General features: G+C 46.6%; 2 protein-coding genes across 2 annotated transcripts; both read right to left on the bottom strand.

Annotated features, from left to right (window-relative positions):
- Nucleotides 1-3,568, bottom strand: LOC124682193 (pantoate--beta-alanine ligase-like). Its single transcript, XM_047216932.1, has 4 exons — nt 3,002-3,568; nt 1,771-1,884; nt 1,403-1,537; nt 1-694 (listed from the first exon to the last, which is right to left on the bottom strand). Exons 1-4 carry the CDS (start codon nt 3,566-3,568, stop codon nt 572-574), a joined length of 939 nt encoding a protein of 312 aa, XP_047072888.1. The 3' UTR covers nt 1-571.
- A 1,916-nt stretch (nt 3,569-5,484) lies between these two features.
- LOC124682191 (pentatricopeptide repeat-containing protein At2g35030, mitochondrial-like) lies at nt 5,485-7,432 on the bottom strand. The gene has a single exon (XM_047216930.1). The coding sequence runs from the start codon at nt 7,430-7,432 to the stop codon at nt 5,510-5,512; it is 1,923 nt and encodes a 640-aa protein (XP_047072886.1). The 3' UTR covers nt 5,485-5,509.
- Between the last annotated feature and the right edge of the window lie 9,749 nt (nt 7,433-17,181).

The raw sequence follows: 17,181 nt of genomic DNA, 5'->3' as shown, positions 1-17,181 counted from the left end.
TGCTGGCAAAGAGGAACTGCACTTATCTTATACTCAAATGGAAACAGAAGCATAATGTTTGTGAAACAATGATACACACATGTCATGCTCAAGTGTTGACCAATCGGCACGGCTTGCACATCACCTGTAAGTAAGTTGCTGGCACCAGTGTCAAGCGCAAGTATCTTCCGCGTGGTGCCTTCTCCGATGCAGATCGACACGAACACACCATAGGCTATGCAGATGCCTGGGACGGTAGGTGCAGGTCATCGCTGGTGTGGGACGAGCCATGCCTGCATGCTTGACACTTTGTCAGGAGCCCGGCCAAGGGTGATATTGCCAGGTCAGGCCATGGCAAAACTCAAGAAAAGCACTGGGGAAGAACTTTGAGTACCTTGAACACGGTGCCTTGGCGGGAAAGCAGGAGCTAGTAACTTCAGTCTGCCGAAGACGTTGATTACTCAAACAAATACCGAGGAAGTTATAGCAGGTACCCTACAAGTTCTCTGCATGTGGCTGTTACAGACTTGCAGTGTACAACATGGTCCTTTATTTTGATAAAGAATACATTTCCAAGGCCCTAGTAGAACCCTCAGAATCCCGGATGGATCTCGATATTGTCGATCAGCCTAACCTTTCCAAACCATGCGGCAACACAGATGACGACGGGGCGATCGATGGTATCCACAGGTACCAGACTTTCTTGCTCCACGATCTGCATTGACAATAAAAGTTCCAATGCGAATAAAAAGTACTGTAATCAATTGATGTAAAAATGTCCTTGAGAAAATGAGATGCCCCTTATGGTGGTATTCTTTATATCATATCAGCAGTTTGTTGTTAAAAAGGAAAAAAAAATGATAATTATGCTGAACTTTGCTGTCTGATGCTACGCCCTCCAATCCCTAATAAGCTTCCTGGTTTTAGTTCAACTAAAACCACGACACTTATTATGGATCAGAGGGAGTACAAAATATACAAGTATACTATGTCGATTTCGAAGGTTCACCTGGAGACAACCAGCATCGGTGTTACCACAAAAGGTGAAAAAGGTTCACAACTGAGATGAAAGATAACTCAATACAAATTTTAATGAGTTGACCATAAAGGCTTACATGCCATGTTCAGTATGGCATTACTTTTGCAAAATAATCAAATTTGAACTTTTATCTAAACAGTGGTATGTTGTTCCAGAAAATATTCATGTTGGATTTGGGCTTTCCAATACTACAAACTACGGCTATAACATGAATATTTCAGAGGTTCTCTAGGAGACAACCAGCAAAAATATTAAAACAAAAAATTCATCAAAGAACTATTAGGACACAATAGTAAATAAATCATATTGAGATAATGGAGAACTCAATAAAAATACTTCAAGGAAAACACGGGACTTAAATATGAAAAAAGGCTCCAATATTACCTCAACATAGTCAACCCGACCACCAGCTTCAGACAGTGTCTGCGCTATTTGATTCTTCATATGTTGGCTAGCAATGTTGCTATTTTTCAATGCAGCACTTCTAGCATTTACCAATGATCTATTAATGGATAACGCCTACAAAAGAAATAAAAGCAATCATAGACAGTGTATAAATCATTCATATAAAGTATCAAAATCATTTGTTTCATGACATGTATCGACTTCCTAGTGTTTTTCTGCGTATTGCCCCATTATATAATAATAAGAGAATCATAAAGGATATGAAACTGATAAATCTTGCTGTCTTTTGTAAATGCACCCTACAGGAGTCAGTGAAAACCATTTGTGAGTTTGAGTAAAAAAGAAACCTTCTCCCTTTCCTCACGCGATAGGTGCACATTGCGAGAGCTCATGGCAAGACCATCGGCTTCGCGCACTATTTCTGATCCTATGATCTCTATGGCAAAGTCAAGGTCACGAACCTGAAAACAACAGGAGCATATCTAGTAACTGAAGCAAATGAAAATACTGTGAGCTAATAGAATTAGCATTTGATAAATGTGACCGGAGGCCTGAAGCATCGAAACAAGAACAGACAAGTTATGCATCAAATCAGACCATCCACTGAAATGATTATTCAAATGGAGCAAAAAGTACTTGCCATGTAAATTATAAATTATGCATTGTCCAAATGAACGTATCAAGCTGTCCAGCAAGGAAATCTAATTGGCCAACAAGGATATGTAAATCAAGCTGAAAGATGGAGAGAAGAGGGCAATGACAAGATGAGAACAGAACAAATAATTGCACTGAGCAGTTTGCACATTGACATTCATTATGTGATGAACAGGAGAAATTATCTTCCTCTTTGATAATGTTTTACTTCAAGGCTCTTTGTACAATGTACACAGAATTGTGGGTTGTTTATCATTTATGTTAAAGTTGTGTATGTACCTGCATTGAGCGGTTAAGTAAGGTGCTGGAGTCAAACACTTGTAACCTGTGCCCGATTATATGAAGGCATCCAGGTCAGCCAAATTAGACTAGACGCTAGCTGTAGTTTAGACACAAGATTACACGAGGACTGTCCGGCGCCCCTGGCAGGGTGACCGGACCGGCATGCAGACCTTTGCCGGCATGGCTGTGATCGGGATGTGTTTGTTGACCTCAACAGGCTTGTCGTTGGTGATACTATGATTAGTACATAGGGAGGAGCGCCTGTTAAGCATGCCCGGGGATGTAGATATTGACCGCTAAACCTTGTTAACAAACAGGGTGTGACTATTTCTCAGTCGACTGAGAAATAATTTCGTTCTAAGTCAGATGATGTCATCGAATCTCAGTTGCAACTCAGGTTGCAATTCATGACTAGCACGAATCAAAATGCACATCAAATGGTGTAGGAGTTAATTGAGCACAAAGTTAGTTCTCAGTAGCAAATCCCTAGCAAATATCGTCTCCCGCCTACTTTTTGTGATGATCCAATCGCGTATAATGATAACAATCTAATGTAAGTAGGTAGTTTACTTCAAAGCAGGCGTTGCAAGGAATAAAGTTAGTGTTTCTTCGGCAAACTGCAAATGGAGAAGAAATAATTACCATTCTGCAGATGAGACGCCACTGCTGATAATCCTTCTTCCCAAAGACGGCGACGTCAGGCTCGACGACGTTGAACAGCTTGGACACCACGGTGGCCACTCCACGGAAGAACACCGGCCGGCTGCTCCCACACAGCCCCACCTCCAGCCGCTCCACCCGAATCCAGGTCTCGTGGCCCCCCGCCGCCTCCTCCAGGCAGGAACCCGAGATAGCCGCGCGCCCGGAACCGGAGGTACCGCGGACGTAGAGGTCTGGGGGGTTGAAGACGGCGTGGACGGCGCCAGTGGAGGCGAGCTTGCGGAGGTCGCCGGCGAGGTCGGAGGGGTAGGTGGCGAGGTCCTCGGTGGGCGCGAACTGGCTGGGGTTCACGTAGATGGAGACGACCACGGCGACGGGGGCCCCCGCGGAGGCGTTGGCCGCCGCGGAGACGAGCGAGAGGTGGCCTTCGTGGAGGAAGCCCATGGTGGGCACCAGCACAACCGTCTTGCCCTCCGCGCGGCGGCGCCGCGACCACGCCCGCATCGCCGCCTTGTCCCGGATCACCTCCGGCTCGCCCGCCGCCGCCATGGGGAGCAGAACAGTCCGGAGTTCAGGAGTAGAGTACAAGCAGGAGCAGAAAACAAGTCAGAATTTGGGAGTGGTCCGGGATTGGAGGAGATGGGAAGATAAGAATTTCAGGGGGAATGGCATCGGGAGAAGACCGGCGAGATTAGATGAGAGGGAAAGAAGATTTTCTTAGTATTCAAAATCAAGACAGAGAGTCAGCGACAGAGACATGGCCACCTCTAGTCAACGGCTGTACACAGGTAATCAGGCAAAACTCACTGGATATACAAAGTTCAGGGAACATGCAGGGAGAAGAGAGCGTCATGCAGGAGCAGATGATCACGACGGTGTCAGCTCCGACCGTCGACGAAGGCATCCTCCCAGGCGATCCAGGCGTGGAAGCAGAGATTGTGATCCGGTACGCCGCATCCGTCGAATGACCGGAGTCGGTCGTGCCTGCGTAAGACAAAACACTCGTGTCATCTGGTCGAGATTGTATCATGCCTACTTTTCAAACTGTCGCTGAACTTTGCCAATCTGAGCAAACAAGCTACTGCTACATGGACTCTGCCTGCTCAGGCAGACGCAAGTATATGATAATCAGAAGACAACTCGCATTACAGAGCACAATCTAAATCTAACTAGCTAAGACGTAAAAATCCAAATGCATAAGTTTCAGAACTGTCCTAAGTTGGTTCATGTCATGTTTCCTCACCAGGCAAACTTTTTCTTTCACGGCGAAAGCATTTCGGAAATCTCGCACTGAAACATGCTTCGGAATTTCAATGAAAACTCTGTCGAAATTTCAATGTAAACTCTGTCGAAAACAGAGGGATAGCGTACTGAACAGTAACAGCATAAAAACAGAGGATGGTTGATAATTCGCTGCAGAGAAAACTGAGCAAGATTCACACGAGATGAGAAAAATGCACAATAACTTGTGCTCTAACACTAGTTGAAACTTTGAAAGCTAAAAAAGGTGATAACTGTCACACATCATCACACTGGTGCTTCACATATTCCTGTAGCCTGCAAATGATCATTTTCGCATTTGTTTGGAACCACCAAGAGCTTCTTGGATAGTCTGAGTTGCCCAGCTCCACCACCAGCAACCTGAGTAGTAGTTCTGATTAGTATCACAACCTCATTTCAGAAAAAGATAAATCAAAGGAGGCAACGCAATAAATATAATCCACTTACTAACAGTTTGTTAATAATAGAAACCATATAGGTCTATGCTGCTTCTCTTTTTGAACGTTCAGTTGTATTTTGTGTCCCTTCATCACCCTTGGCCTCTTCTACTCCATCACCTTCTCCGCCTTCTTCGCCGGCACCCTCTTCTTAGCCATCTCTCCTTCTTCTCTATGCCACTCCTTTCTTCTTCACTTTTTTTTTCCAAATTAAAGCCCATTCCCAGTATCAGCTCACTGCTAGTATCAGCAAATTCATCATCTTCATTCAGCAGTGCCTTCTTGCCTTTCTTATAACCAGCAATTTTTGTAAGGCTGGAAACCCTCCTGACCTTTGTTTTATTTGCTGCAAACTTCCGTTGCTTTCTATTCAAGCACCCATCCATTTTATTTATTTCGTCAACAGCAAACTGAGATGGGTGATCTCCCCCATCTAGAACAGGGTTTGCTTCACTCATTGAGTTCTCTAGCCAATCCATCGGGTTTTCTTCATCCAATAATGTGGCATCAAAATCATGGAGAATGGATCAAATAACCTCTCTTCATGATCCATCTCCTGTTAATGGATTCTCAACCTCAAATCGTAGTGGGCATAACAAAGCTTCTGCAGCTTCTCATAACTTGTTGTACTTGAAATGAGCTGCAAAGTACACACAAGTCAACCCTTGTTATACTTGAAATGGACTACAAAAGTACATTCTGTTGCCTTGAGCAAGTTTTCCATACTTTTCCAGTTTGTTCATCAAGATCCGCTGCATGTTTTGCAACTGCATCAGCTCCCATTATCCTTCTTTATTTGAGGTACAAGGGTGTCGTCCAGCATCTCATATATCTCTGCACACTGTGGATGCATCTGATCCCCAGAGAAGAACACATGACTCCTCGCATCCACCACGATCCAGCTCATTCCAGGCGTCTTCCTCACCTTGCTCCCCTTCATGGCCCTCCACGCTGCTGCCATTTCATCCCACAGTCCACCCGATGCAAGAACATTGGCCAGAACAGTGTAGTAGCCTCCTGAACCTGAACCTGAGGGGTTCTCGTCAGATTTGGCAAGAGCTTCTCCCACCTCCCTCGCCGCGTCCACCTCATTGTGCATTATGCAGGCCCCTAGCAGCCTCCTCAGGATGGCCTCGTCGCGCATCTCCGGAGGCACGGCACCAACAACCTCCATGGCCTCCCTCACGCGCCCTGCACGGCCGAGGATGTCGACGAGGCAGGTGCGGTGCTCGATGGTCGGCTCAAGCCCGTAGGCGTGGCGAATAAATCTAAAAATATCCTTGCCTTTCTCGACGAGACCGGCGTGGCTGCAGGCTGACAGTGCGGCAGTGAATGTGGTTGAGCTGGGGTCATGTCCGTGTTGCAGCATCTGTGCGAAGGCCTGCAGCGTGCACGAGGCACGGCCATGGTTCGCGAAGGCTTGCATCATCGATGTCCATGTGATGGCATCCTTCCCCTGTAATATCTTGAAAGCTTGCCAGGCAGAGGGCAGGTCGCCACTCCTCGAGTACATGGTGAGCAGAGCGTTTCCTAAGGAGGTTTTAGACAGGAGCCCTAGTGTGGTGGCGAAGCCATGGATTTGCCCAACTTCAACTGTGCTCTCCGATGTAACCAAGACACTGGTTAATGTAGTGCTGTTAGGAGATACTCCTGACCGGAGCATGAGAAGAAATAAACACACGGCTACGTCCTTGTGTTCGCTCTTGACATAGCCGTCAATTAGGATACTCCAGCTCACCTGGTCCTTTGCGGGCATTGAGTCGAACAGTCTCCAAGCCTCATCCATCTGGCCATCATTGGCATACGCAGTGATCATCGCATTCCATGCCGCGGTGTCCTTGTTTTTCGGCATTTTGTCGAAAAACTCTCTCGCCATTGAAACACAACCGTTCTGCGCCAAGCCGGTGACCATCAGAGTCCACGAAACCACGTTCCTATGCTGCATCCTCTCGAACAGATGGACCGCTTCATCTACCCTCCCAGCACGGAGCAAACCGGAGATCATGGCGGTCCAGGAATACGAGTTCCTCCAAGGCATCCTGTCGAACAACTCCATCGCCTCCCCGACGCGACCGCCGTCAGCGTAGGCCTTGACCATGACCGTCCAGGTAACCACGTTCCTCTCTGGCATCGCGTCGAACAGCTCCCTCGCCTCCCTCAGCATCCCGCGGCGTGCATACCCCTGCACCATCGCCGTCCAGGACACCACGTTGCGTGCCGGCATCAGGTCGAACAGAGCGCGCGCCTCGTCGACGCGCCCAGCGCGGCAGTACCCGGAGACCAGGCTGGTCCACGCAATCACACTCTTCTCCGCCATTCCGTCGAACAGCCTGCGGGCGCGGTCGACCCGGCCGGCCTTCACGTACCCGTCCAGCATGACGGCGTCCAGATGCTGGCCGCGGGCGGATCTGGGCGCCGCGCGGAACAGCTCCTCCGCGCGCGGGAGGTCTCCACGCCTCAGTTGAAGGCCGACCGTGGCGGCGTAGGCGACAGCGTCGCGCTGCGGCGTTTCGTCGAACCCCGCGGGGCCGGCGGGCGTGTCGCTGGCGGGGCGGAAGTCGCGGTGGCCGGGGAGGCGTGGATACGGGTCGGGGTGGTTCGCCAGGGCACAATGTAGGCGGAGAAGATTGTTCTGGAGGAAGGGGTGAAGGAGCAGACGCCGGCGCCGGCGAAGCAGTTGGAAGGCGCGAGTCATGCTCTCCAGCGAAGCTTTACCAGGTGGAGTGGCGACGGTCGTTTTGAAGTACGTTTACAAAAAGACCCTTTGAAAGTACTCGGACTGTCAATGGGCCAAGTCCATACATGAATGTGAGTTCGTTTAGTTGCTAAGGCTGGTGCCAACGCGGGCTGTAGTGGGGGCGCTATCGCCGGCGACGGGGCGAGAGAGGAGCGAGACGAGAGTGCGGGGCGGTGGCGCGGGCGCCCGGCGCTATCGCCCGCTACCGCCCAGCTACCGCCCGCGCTGGGGGCGAGAGGGAGGTGAGAGGCGGGCGATAGCGGGGCGGCAGCGTTGGCGAGGCGGGGCGAGAGCGCTGGGGGCGAGAGGGCGGGCGACTGGCGGGCGAGATGCGGGCGAGAGGCGGGCGAGAGCGGGCGAGAGGCGGGCGATAGGGTCTAATGGCTAGCTGACGTGGCGCGATCTGATTCGTCCACGTCAGCTAACCGTGGGGTAGCCGTTGCTGGTTCAAAAAACCCTAAAATTTCATCCCCACTACATCTGGGCATGGGCAGCCCGGCCCGGACGACCCGGCCCGACCCAGCCCGAAAATCCCGGGCCGGGCCGGGTCGGGCTTGCATGTCGGGCCGGGTTCGGGCCTGATTTCCGAGCCCGAACGTCGAGCCGGGCCGGGCTCGGGCTTGCAGGTAACGCGACCTAAGCCTAGTTCGGGCCGGGCTTTGTCGGGCCGGGCCGGGCTTTCCTCTGTTCGGGCCGGGTTCGGGCCCGATTTGTAAGCCCGAAGGTCGGGCCGGGCCGGGTTCGGGCCTAGGAATTTAGGTTCGGGCTTTTTCGGGCTTGGCCCGAAACCCGGCCCGGCCCGAGAAATGCCCAGGTGTAATCCCCACCCCCTATAAATACCCCCCATATGGTTTCACTCACTCCACACCCATTTCATCTCATTCATCACCTTCCCTCTCTCAAATCTTCTTCACCATGTCCGGTTGGACTCTACCAGATTTGACCACGTTCACGGATCTGTTGCAGCCCGACGGGTCACCAATAGACCTAGATGGTGTCTCTCCGACACATCGTCGCACCAATGTCGGTTCTTCGCCGCTTCCCCGAGTTTTATACTCCTCCGGCACACCACCTCCGGGGCCATATGGCCCATACGCTCCACCCCGGCGCCATATGGTTCATACCCTCCGCCTCCGTATCCATACCCCCAACCACCTCCAAATGCTCCACCTACGGGTAGCGGGAGTGGCACTCGTACCTCCGTACCCACCACCTTCGTACGGTTCATACCCTCCACCTCCGTATCCATACGCGCCATATGGTCCGTACCCCCACCACCTTCCGAAGCTCCCGCTCCAAGCTCCGAGTCCAATGCGGCGGAAACAATCGTACCACCGCGTGCAAAGAGGCTTGACCGGATCATTGCGGAAGAGGAAAAATTGATACTTTACTTACCCATCACATATTTATTTTGGGGTTGGTTCTTGCTTGGATTTTTCACTAACAATATCTATTTCGGGGTAGGTTAATGCTTGGCTTTTTAACTCCAAGGAGGTGTCCCTGTTCAATTCATACCACATCCAAGAATCAGCGTTACGTCAGAGTGGAGCAGACGATGATATGGTCATGAAGGCGGCAATGGAGAGGTACGCGAATGACAAAAGAGTGACTCAGCCGTTCAGACGGCACCACTGGTGGCAAGCTGTTCTCAATGAAGCGAAGTGGAAAGGACAACATGGTCCTGGTAGTGGAACCGAGTCCACTTCCAAGAGAAGCCGTCTAGGAGTTTCTGGTGAGTACAGCTCTAGCGAGGCGACGACGGAGGAGGAGCGTCCACCGGGCCGCGATAGGGCCAAGGCCGCGGCACGTAAGGGTCGGAGGAAGGGGAAGGAATCCTCATCAAGCAGTGAGGTAGGAAGTAAATCCTTCGCGATGACGAACATGATGAAGGGTTTAGTGAAGGCTAAGCTATTCAAGCAATGGAACAAAATGAAAGACCGATCAACCGACGACATGAACGAAGCGAAAAAGCGCAAACATGCGAAGGCCATCAAGATGGTGGAAAAAGAGCTTGGTCTGGAAGATGATGACGACGAGGAGGAGGAGCAGGAAGAAGAGGAAGAGGAGTAGAATTTTTATTTATTATGTAATTTTTAAAATTTATTATGCAATTTTATTAATTATTATGTAATCGGTAACATTTTTAGTTCAATAAAATAATTTTCTTGCATTATTTTGAATGTCTACAAAAATTCGAGTGAAATAACTTAATCTGAAAAAGAAATGGTGATGTGGAGGAGAGAGAAGTGAGAGCTGGCACTATAGCCTGTGCACTGGCACCGTGGGGTGAGAGTGGGGTGAGAGTGGGGTGAGAATGAGGAAAAAAGCTGACGTGGCAGGCTAGAGTGAGGTGAGGCATTGGCACCAGCCTAAGGGCATCGGCGCGACTCATTTTAATGTCCGCGAGCGTCCATTTGCGTCGCGCTGCGGACGCTAAAATAACCGTTTTTGTCCGCGCGTCCGTTTGCGTCTGGGGGCTGCTCCAGCGGGGCGACGCATTTTTTCTTTTTCTTTTTTTCCCTCTTCCGCATTTAAACATAGTTTCAAATATTACATTTTGAAACATGATTTACACAAACTAACACATAGTTTGGAACATGGTTTAGACAAACACATAGTTTGAACCATGGTCGACACAAATATATTTTTTTAAAAAAAAGAAGCCAGTTGTGTTGATTTCCGTATGTTCGCTGCCAAGAAAGAACATTCGAGGCACACCCAATCACCCAAACTGGAAAATCCAGCGGGAGGAGACGGTGCCCTTGTTGGTTCTACCGAGTAAGAACATCCAGAAACCTCGACTACTGGTTTCGTCTGGCCCGTAGCCAGATTCGCTGCAAAGAAAGAACACTCTAAGTTCTAACTATCGGTGTCCGAGCCGGATTCGCCGGTGTGGTAGTGCCTGCGGCAGGCTGTGTCGTCGAACACCTTGACGATCATCTCGCCGTCCCCCTCGTAGAGTGACATAGGCATCCCTAATGGGCCTGCCGAAGATAGTACCCGGGGTTTATTGAAGGCCCACTACTCGAAGAATAAGAAGATTCGGAAGCCCAAGATGTTATTAAGGAAAGTTAGAGTTGTAATAGAAAGTCTTATTTGTAATCTTACGGGATGAGTTTGAAACCTTCCCGGACTTTGTAACTTGTACAGCACGAATCCCTCGGCTCCGCCTCCTATATAAGGGGGAGTCGAGGGACGCAGATGATCATCGAATCATTGTCTACAAACCCTAGTTTTCATAATCGTCGAGTACTTTTCGGCTGAAACCTTCGAGATCTACTTGCCCTCTACTTCCAACTAAACCCTAGCCTACAATCCATAGGCATTGAAAAGTTAATACCTTGTCAATTGGCGCCGCCTGTGGGAATTAGAGGCAACAAGGAGCTGATCTCGATGGCACGTTCAAGATCGTCGACTTCATCAGTAGCAAGCAACATCATGGACAGAGGTAAACAGATCGAAACTGGTCTTGTTGATTTTGTTCCTCGCCCGCCCTCCCGTTTGGATGCATATGCGTATCTGGAGGAGCCAATGAAGATGACGTTTGGAAAATTCGATTTCCGCGTCGAGAAAGAAGGAGTGTATCGTCTCGAAGTTCCAATCTCGTCGGGATTTTCGTCGGGTGGTTCTGATCTCTCAAACTCAGTATCATCCGTCGAGTCCAGCGATAAGGAGATTTCGTCGCCACGTTTCATTGACAGCAGGGAAAGTGAAAAACTCGCCAGAATCTTCAGCGACATGTCCTTCGAATCATCGGCGGACTCTTATATAAGCGATGATTCAAGCGACACTGACAGCTTCGACTTCATCGACAAATCCACCTCTATTGGGAAGGTCTTCACCAAACTCTATGATGGTGTCACCGAACCAAGCAAAGTAAAAACTCCAAAATATCATCAAGTTTTTGCCATTGGAGACGCAAGCCGCGATCAAGAGGAAACATCGGAGGCTTTCGACGATTTGGGCAATCCTTATGTCGATCCCTCAGATCTAAGGAGAGGTATGGGCACTAAATATGTCGGGCCCACACCACGCGTCAGAGTTCAACTTCCACAAACAGCCTGGGATAGAGCTGCGAAAGCTTTAGATAGCTCGGAACCAATGACGACAACTGCTACAGTCCAAGAACTGCAAGCTTATCAATATAGACTCGCCGTAGCCGGAAGAGAACTGGAAAAACAGACGTAAGCTTTAAACGAAGAAAGGAGGCAGCTTCCGCGTCAAGCGTGACGGATGGCGAGCTAAGTCGACAATCTGGAACCTCGGGAGATAGCCATAGAGAAGCTCGGAACAGAGCAAGGTCCAGATTGCAACACATACCTGAAGGAGAAAGAGAGTACCTGGTTCAAAATCTCGACATGTCTTTTATGTCGATAGACACAAGAGGGAATATTATCCCTAAGACACTAGAAGCTGGGTATATGGCGACACAAGCCTTTATCCTTGCATCCAGGCCACCTCCAGGAGATCCAAGGGAGGCTTTGTACAACATGGCAGTGGCAGGAGCTTGTTGACACCGATTTTGTCTTAAATTATAAATCATTAGAAAAAGAATTGTTTCTTACTATATAATGAATAGAAGGAAAATTATTCAACACACAAACTATTGAGAGAGAATTATTATGTCAAGTCAAATTCTCATCAAGGGCCATCCCATTATTTCAGAAGAAATCGACCTCTGGTACAAATTCAACAACGAGATAAATGTAGGCTGGGTGTACTAATATATATTTTCCAGAATTCTCGCTGCCATGCATGGCGACATCGAAATACTCAATTGCGGGATATATGTCGACGTCATTCCTGCAACCCTATATAAATACGGTCCGAACATATATCGGTGGACATAAAAGATGTATAGTGGCTATTAAAGATAAATTATTTGCACACCAAACTATCTAGTTAACATACAATGGTCAAATAATCAGCCATCATAGTTTAGCTAGGCCAAGTCTACTCTACGTATGCATGAAAGGCAAAGCCTACGGTATTGACTAGAAGAAAAGATGCCACGCACAAAGAAAGAAAGGCTACGTGAAGCTGCTAATCATCGTTCATGCATGGATTAGCCGGCGCCATCACATAACTATAATTAACTCATGGAAATAACAATGCTACGGTCTACCTGACAGCAACTCATAGAAGAGAAAAGCCAACAGTGTGCCGAAGCCCATACAATGGCTAAGAAAAAAAGGTAGTCCATGTGTATGTATGCAAAGGACTAAGAGCCCGTCTTAGCTACCTAATTAACACATACATGAATTAGTGGCGAAAATCCATATGGTCGACCAGCTACTAGATAGCATGCTTGGCTGGCTTCAATCGCTTACCAAGTCCACGATAGGAAACTTGACGCCCAAATCTTAAACCAGCCATGACGCCCAGTCGCCCACGATGTGCAGAACGTGTGCGATATGCACGTCTCTGGAAACTTCCCTCGTCAGCTGCCTATAAAAGGATCAGCAAACAACGCTCCCAGGCGGCGCACGGGCGCTCCATCGCAGTCCATCGCTGCCGCCATACACATTACCAATCGCTAATCACCATTCGCTAATCATCTTTTCGCCATACACATCGCGAGATCCCACCGCATCAGTCCATCGCTGCTGCCCATAATGATCGATCGGTGATCACCGATCAATTGCTAATAGCTGCTCGCTGCCATCGCTCGTTAGCTGCTCCTCATCCTCACATTCATACACACCGTCGGTTGCTTGCTATGCATACGCGATGCCGGCTGCCCATTGTCGAGTACATGTCGATGGCTGCCCGCCCGCTGAACAGGCACACCGCCGCACTTCAAGAATAGAACCAAGTTCATATCTTGTTTGGTCTCATGATGATCTTTGATCTCGTGGGATCCACTTCAAGAATAGAACCAAGTTCATATCTTGTTTGGTCTCATGATGATCTTTGGTCTCATGTGATACAATTCAAGAATAGAACTAAAATAGATATTGATTGGATTGCACATATTGCTCTAACTTGCCCAAATTAATATATCCCTTGTTTTGGTCTCATGGTGAAATCCCATGAAGATACAAATCGGGATAATCAACCAAAGCCTACTTTGGTCTCATAGTGATCATTGGTCCTATGATGATACAAATTAGGTGCACATGATAAAATTATGCTTGCTCCGGTCACATGGTGATTTTGATCCCATGTTGATATAGAAATAGAAGTAAAACTCATGTTGTTTTGGTTTCATATGCTATTAGAAATTAAGACATATTTGCTAGTCCCCTAAATAGATGAATTATTGTTGCATGCCATCTGCCTAGCTAGCCATCAACATGTGATCTAAGCTGGTTGTGTAGTATTAAATCTGAGAACCAAACCCATGCGCACGCCCCTCCCCCGTCACTGATCGCTGCCCAGGCCATGTATCGCTGATAACCCATCGCTCCGTTCCAGTCCATCGCTGGCACACGCTCGCCCATTGCTGCTGCCGAAATCCACCCGCGCCTGTGATGCTTGCCTACCATAGCTTGCTCACGCGCGTCCACAAATGCGCTGCCGCCATCGACTACATAGGCCGCCGGGCTGCTCGTCGCCGAAACACGTCGCTGGCCGTTCGTCGCTGTATCGCTCGCCTCCGGCCGCTCGACATACGCCCTACCAAAGGTGTTGTTGTCTAGTTGCCGCGGTATAGCATCAGTACGGACGTTGCCGGTTTGTCCAATCATCTTCAACACCAAGGTGAGAAAAAGAGGTAAAATCGGCAGCTCTCTCCTGTCTCATGATGATGATGCTCTCTTACACATATTATATGCACTAGATTGCACCAATTAATCTACTCTTGGTTTGGTCTAATGGCGATTTCGATCCCATGATGATACAAATCAAGACAATAAACCAAATCCTACATTTGGTCTCATAGTGATCTTTGATCCTATGTTGATACAAATTAGGTGCATATAATAATTAAAAACCTTCAAAAATAGAACTAAAGTTCATATCTTGTTTGGTCTCATGATGATCTTTGGTCTCATGTGATACACTTCAAGAATAGAACTAAAGTAGATAGTGCGTGTATTGCACATATTGTTCTAGTTTGCCCAAATTATTCCATCCCTTGTTTTGGTCTCATGGTGAAATCCCATGAAGATACAAATCGGGATAATCAAGTGCACATGTTAAATAAATCTTTCTTGGTTTGGTCACATGGCGATTCTGATCTCCATGTTGATACACATCAAGGATAGATGCAAATTTCCAATATTAACCAAAACCCTCCTTGGGTCGGTCACATGGCGATTCCGATCTCCATGTCGATACAAATCAAGGATAAATGTTTAATCAAAATTCATATTGCTATGCTATAGAAATTCTGGACTAGTTTCTCCATATAAGATGATAGTCTAGTTTCCTAAATACATATGAGCCAAAGTTGTTATGCTAGCCGTGTAGTGTAGTTAAGTAAATCGTACCTCACTAGCCCGTATGTACGGTGGTCCAATGCTTGCAACTTCATGTGAGAAATCATGACTGTCATATAGTCTAAATCTTAGATGAAATATTAAATGTCTAGAAACTAAGCAAGCTACCTAGCTGGAAGCAATCATCACCATTGGCTAGCAACATGCATGACATTTACTTTATGCAAAGTCTGGTCTTATATAACTAGATTGAATTGGTAATTGTCATCATGCTTCTCCAAAATATAAATTGATAGGTACTCTTGTCTATCTACAGGGTATGCTTTGCTAGTGATGACACAAACAAAGAGAATCAACCATACTTCACTCAGTTATGCTACACGCTGGCATATTGCTACATGTCGCTAGTAATAATACAAGTTAAGTAAAAGCTAATGAAATATGTTCATATAGAAATACTAGTCTTTCGTACAAAATTAGTGCATTAACATAGGTGTTGAAATCATATTGCACCATCAAGTTGCATGCATATATTCCATGAAAAGTCAGCATGCTCACAAATCAACATATACTCTTATTTGGTCACGCTACATGCTATGCTATGTTAGTGAGGACACAAATAAGAAGAAATAACCATATACTTTCTACCGGTTATGCTACACGTGGCGGGCATATTGCTACACGGCGCTAGTTATAACACAAGTGAAGCCAAAGTTAATCAAATTCTCATATGTCATACCTGTCCAAGAAATGTAGGGTAAAATCACGCTTAGCCAAATCAACTTGCATTTTTACTAACCATCATGCTAGTAATATAATGAAGTTGAGTAGAAATTAAACTTGTTGCATGTTAAAAAATATAGCATGCGCCATATAATAAATCATGGTACAATCCAAAATGTACAACAAAGTCTAGCTAGGTGGATCGCTGAAATAGATTTATCTAGCCTAGAATACGAAATGAAATAAGTTCCTCATGCGAGCTATCATGCTCCAAATGTCATTCAAATGTCTATATATATATATGCTGCTATAAAGTTCCTGAAAATGGATTAGCACCCCTTCATATAAATGAATGCATGCATAAAACAGAATTATAACTAGGATCATAAACCTACGTTATTTGGGCTAAACATAACATAATGCACACAAATATGTCATCATAAGATTGTCCCATAGAGACTAGAATTATATCATGCACTCCTCTCATATAGGTGCATGCATCCATCAAACTAAATTATAACTAGGATCATAACCTACTTTGTTTGCGCTAAATATAACATAGTGCACCCAAATATATCATCATGTTATAAGATAGTCACCTAGAGACTGAAATTAAATCATGCACTCCTCTCATATAGGTGCGTGCATCCACAAAACTAAGTTATAATTAGGATCATAACCTATGTTATTTGCGCTAAATATAACATAGCGCACCCAAATATTTCACCATGTCATAAAATAGTCTCATAGAGACTAAAGTTAAGCCATGCGCCCCATTCATATACATGCATGCATCCAGGAAGATATAATGTAACTAGGATCATAGCCTATGTTACTTGCACTTGACATAATTAGTGCACACAAATATGTCACCATCAAATAGCCTTCATATCTGTTGGCTTAACGCAATGATATACACATTGTCATCACCAAGTAAACAAAATGGTTCCTCCACTCCATGTATGCATATAAATAATCACATTCGTGATAAAATCAACTCATAGTATGAAGTCATGTATTGCACACATGCTTTTTTAAGCTGGCTAGCTAACCATTAAACAAATGTGCACATAAACATTATTCACTACTAAAATTGACAACAGTTTATGGGCTAGGGGAAAATGTCCAAGGCATGCATGGATGTGCGATATACATGAACAATGTGTACTACTAATATTGGTACAAGTGGATATATGACTCTTAAAATGTCATATGCTCCTAATAAACCAAACTATGATCATCATGCTACACATAGGTTAGCATCGACGAAATCCAAGTGTCTCCAAGCATACCGGCGGCGACGACGACAAGGAGGACTTTAGTTTCTACATTTTGTAGCCTTCTTTATTTCTACATTTTGTAGCGCTCATATGTTGTAGATCCATGTAATAGGTATGTTGGAATTCTTAATCAGGGGTTTTCTCTCCGGAGATGTAATTAACAGTTCTTTTATGTAAATGTGAAAGTTCTGGAAATAAAGTACCTGCAATGTTTGATCCCTTTTATTTATCTTCTGCACCTGCGCATTTAAATTACTATCTCGTCTCTATGACGTGGACGCGTACATTAGCCATTTTTGTCGCCGCCATTTTCCCATCATCG

The sequence above is a fragment of the Lolium rigidum genome, unplaced genomic scaffold (genome assembly GCF_022539505.1).
Source record: "Lolium rigidum isolate FL_2022 unplaced genomic scaffold, APGP_CSIRO_Lrig_0.1 contig_70191_1, whole genome shotgun sequence".
NCBI lineage: Eukaryota > Viridiplantae > Streptophyta > Magnoliopsida > Poales > Poaceae > Lolium > Lolium rigidum.
This window is presented reverse-complemented; position numbering and strand designations above follow the sequence as displayed.

What these genes read in the sequence shown, in the direction of transcription:
- LOC124682191 (XM_047216930.1), bottom strand. Translation starts at nt 7,432, where the DNA reads ATGACTCGCGCCTTCCAACTGCTTCGCCGGCGCCGGCGTCTGCTCCTT.
- LOC124682193 (XM_047216932.1), bottom strand. Translation starts at nt 3,568, where the DNA reads ATGGCGGCGGCGGGCGAGCCGGAGGTGATCCGGGACAAGGCGGCGATG. An exon ending in GGCGTCTCATCTGCAGAATG is followed by an intron (nt 1,885 to 3,001) that starts GTAATTATTTCT and finishes TGTTGTTTTCAG; the next exon opens with GTTCGTGACCTTGACTTTGC. An exon ending in GTCGGGTTGACTATGTTGAG is followed by an intron (nt 695 to 1,402) that starts GTAATATTGGAG and finishes TTGTCAATGCAG; the next exon opens with ATCGTGGAGCAAGAAAGTCT.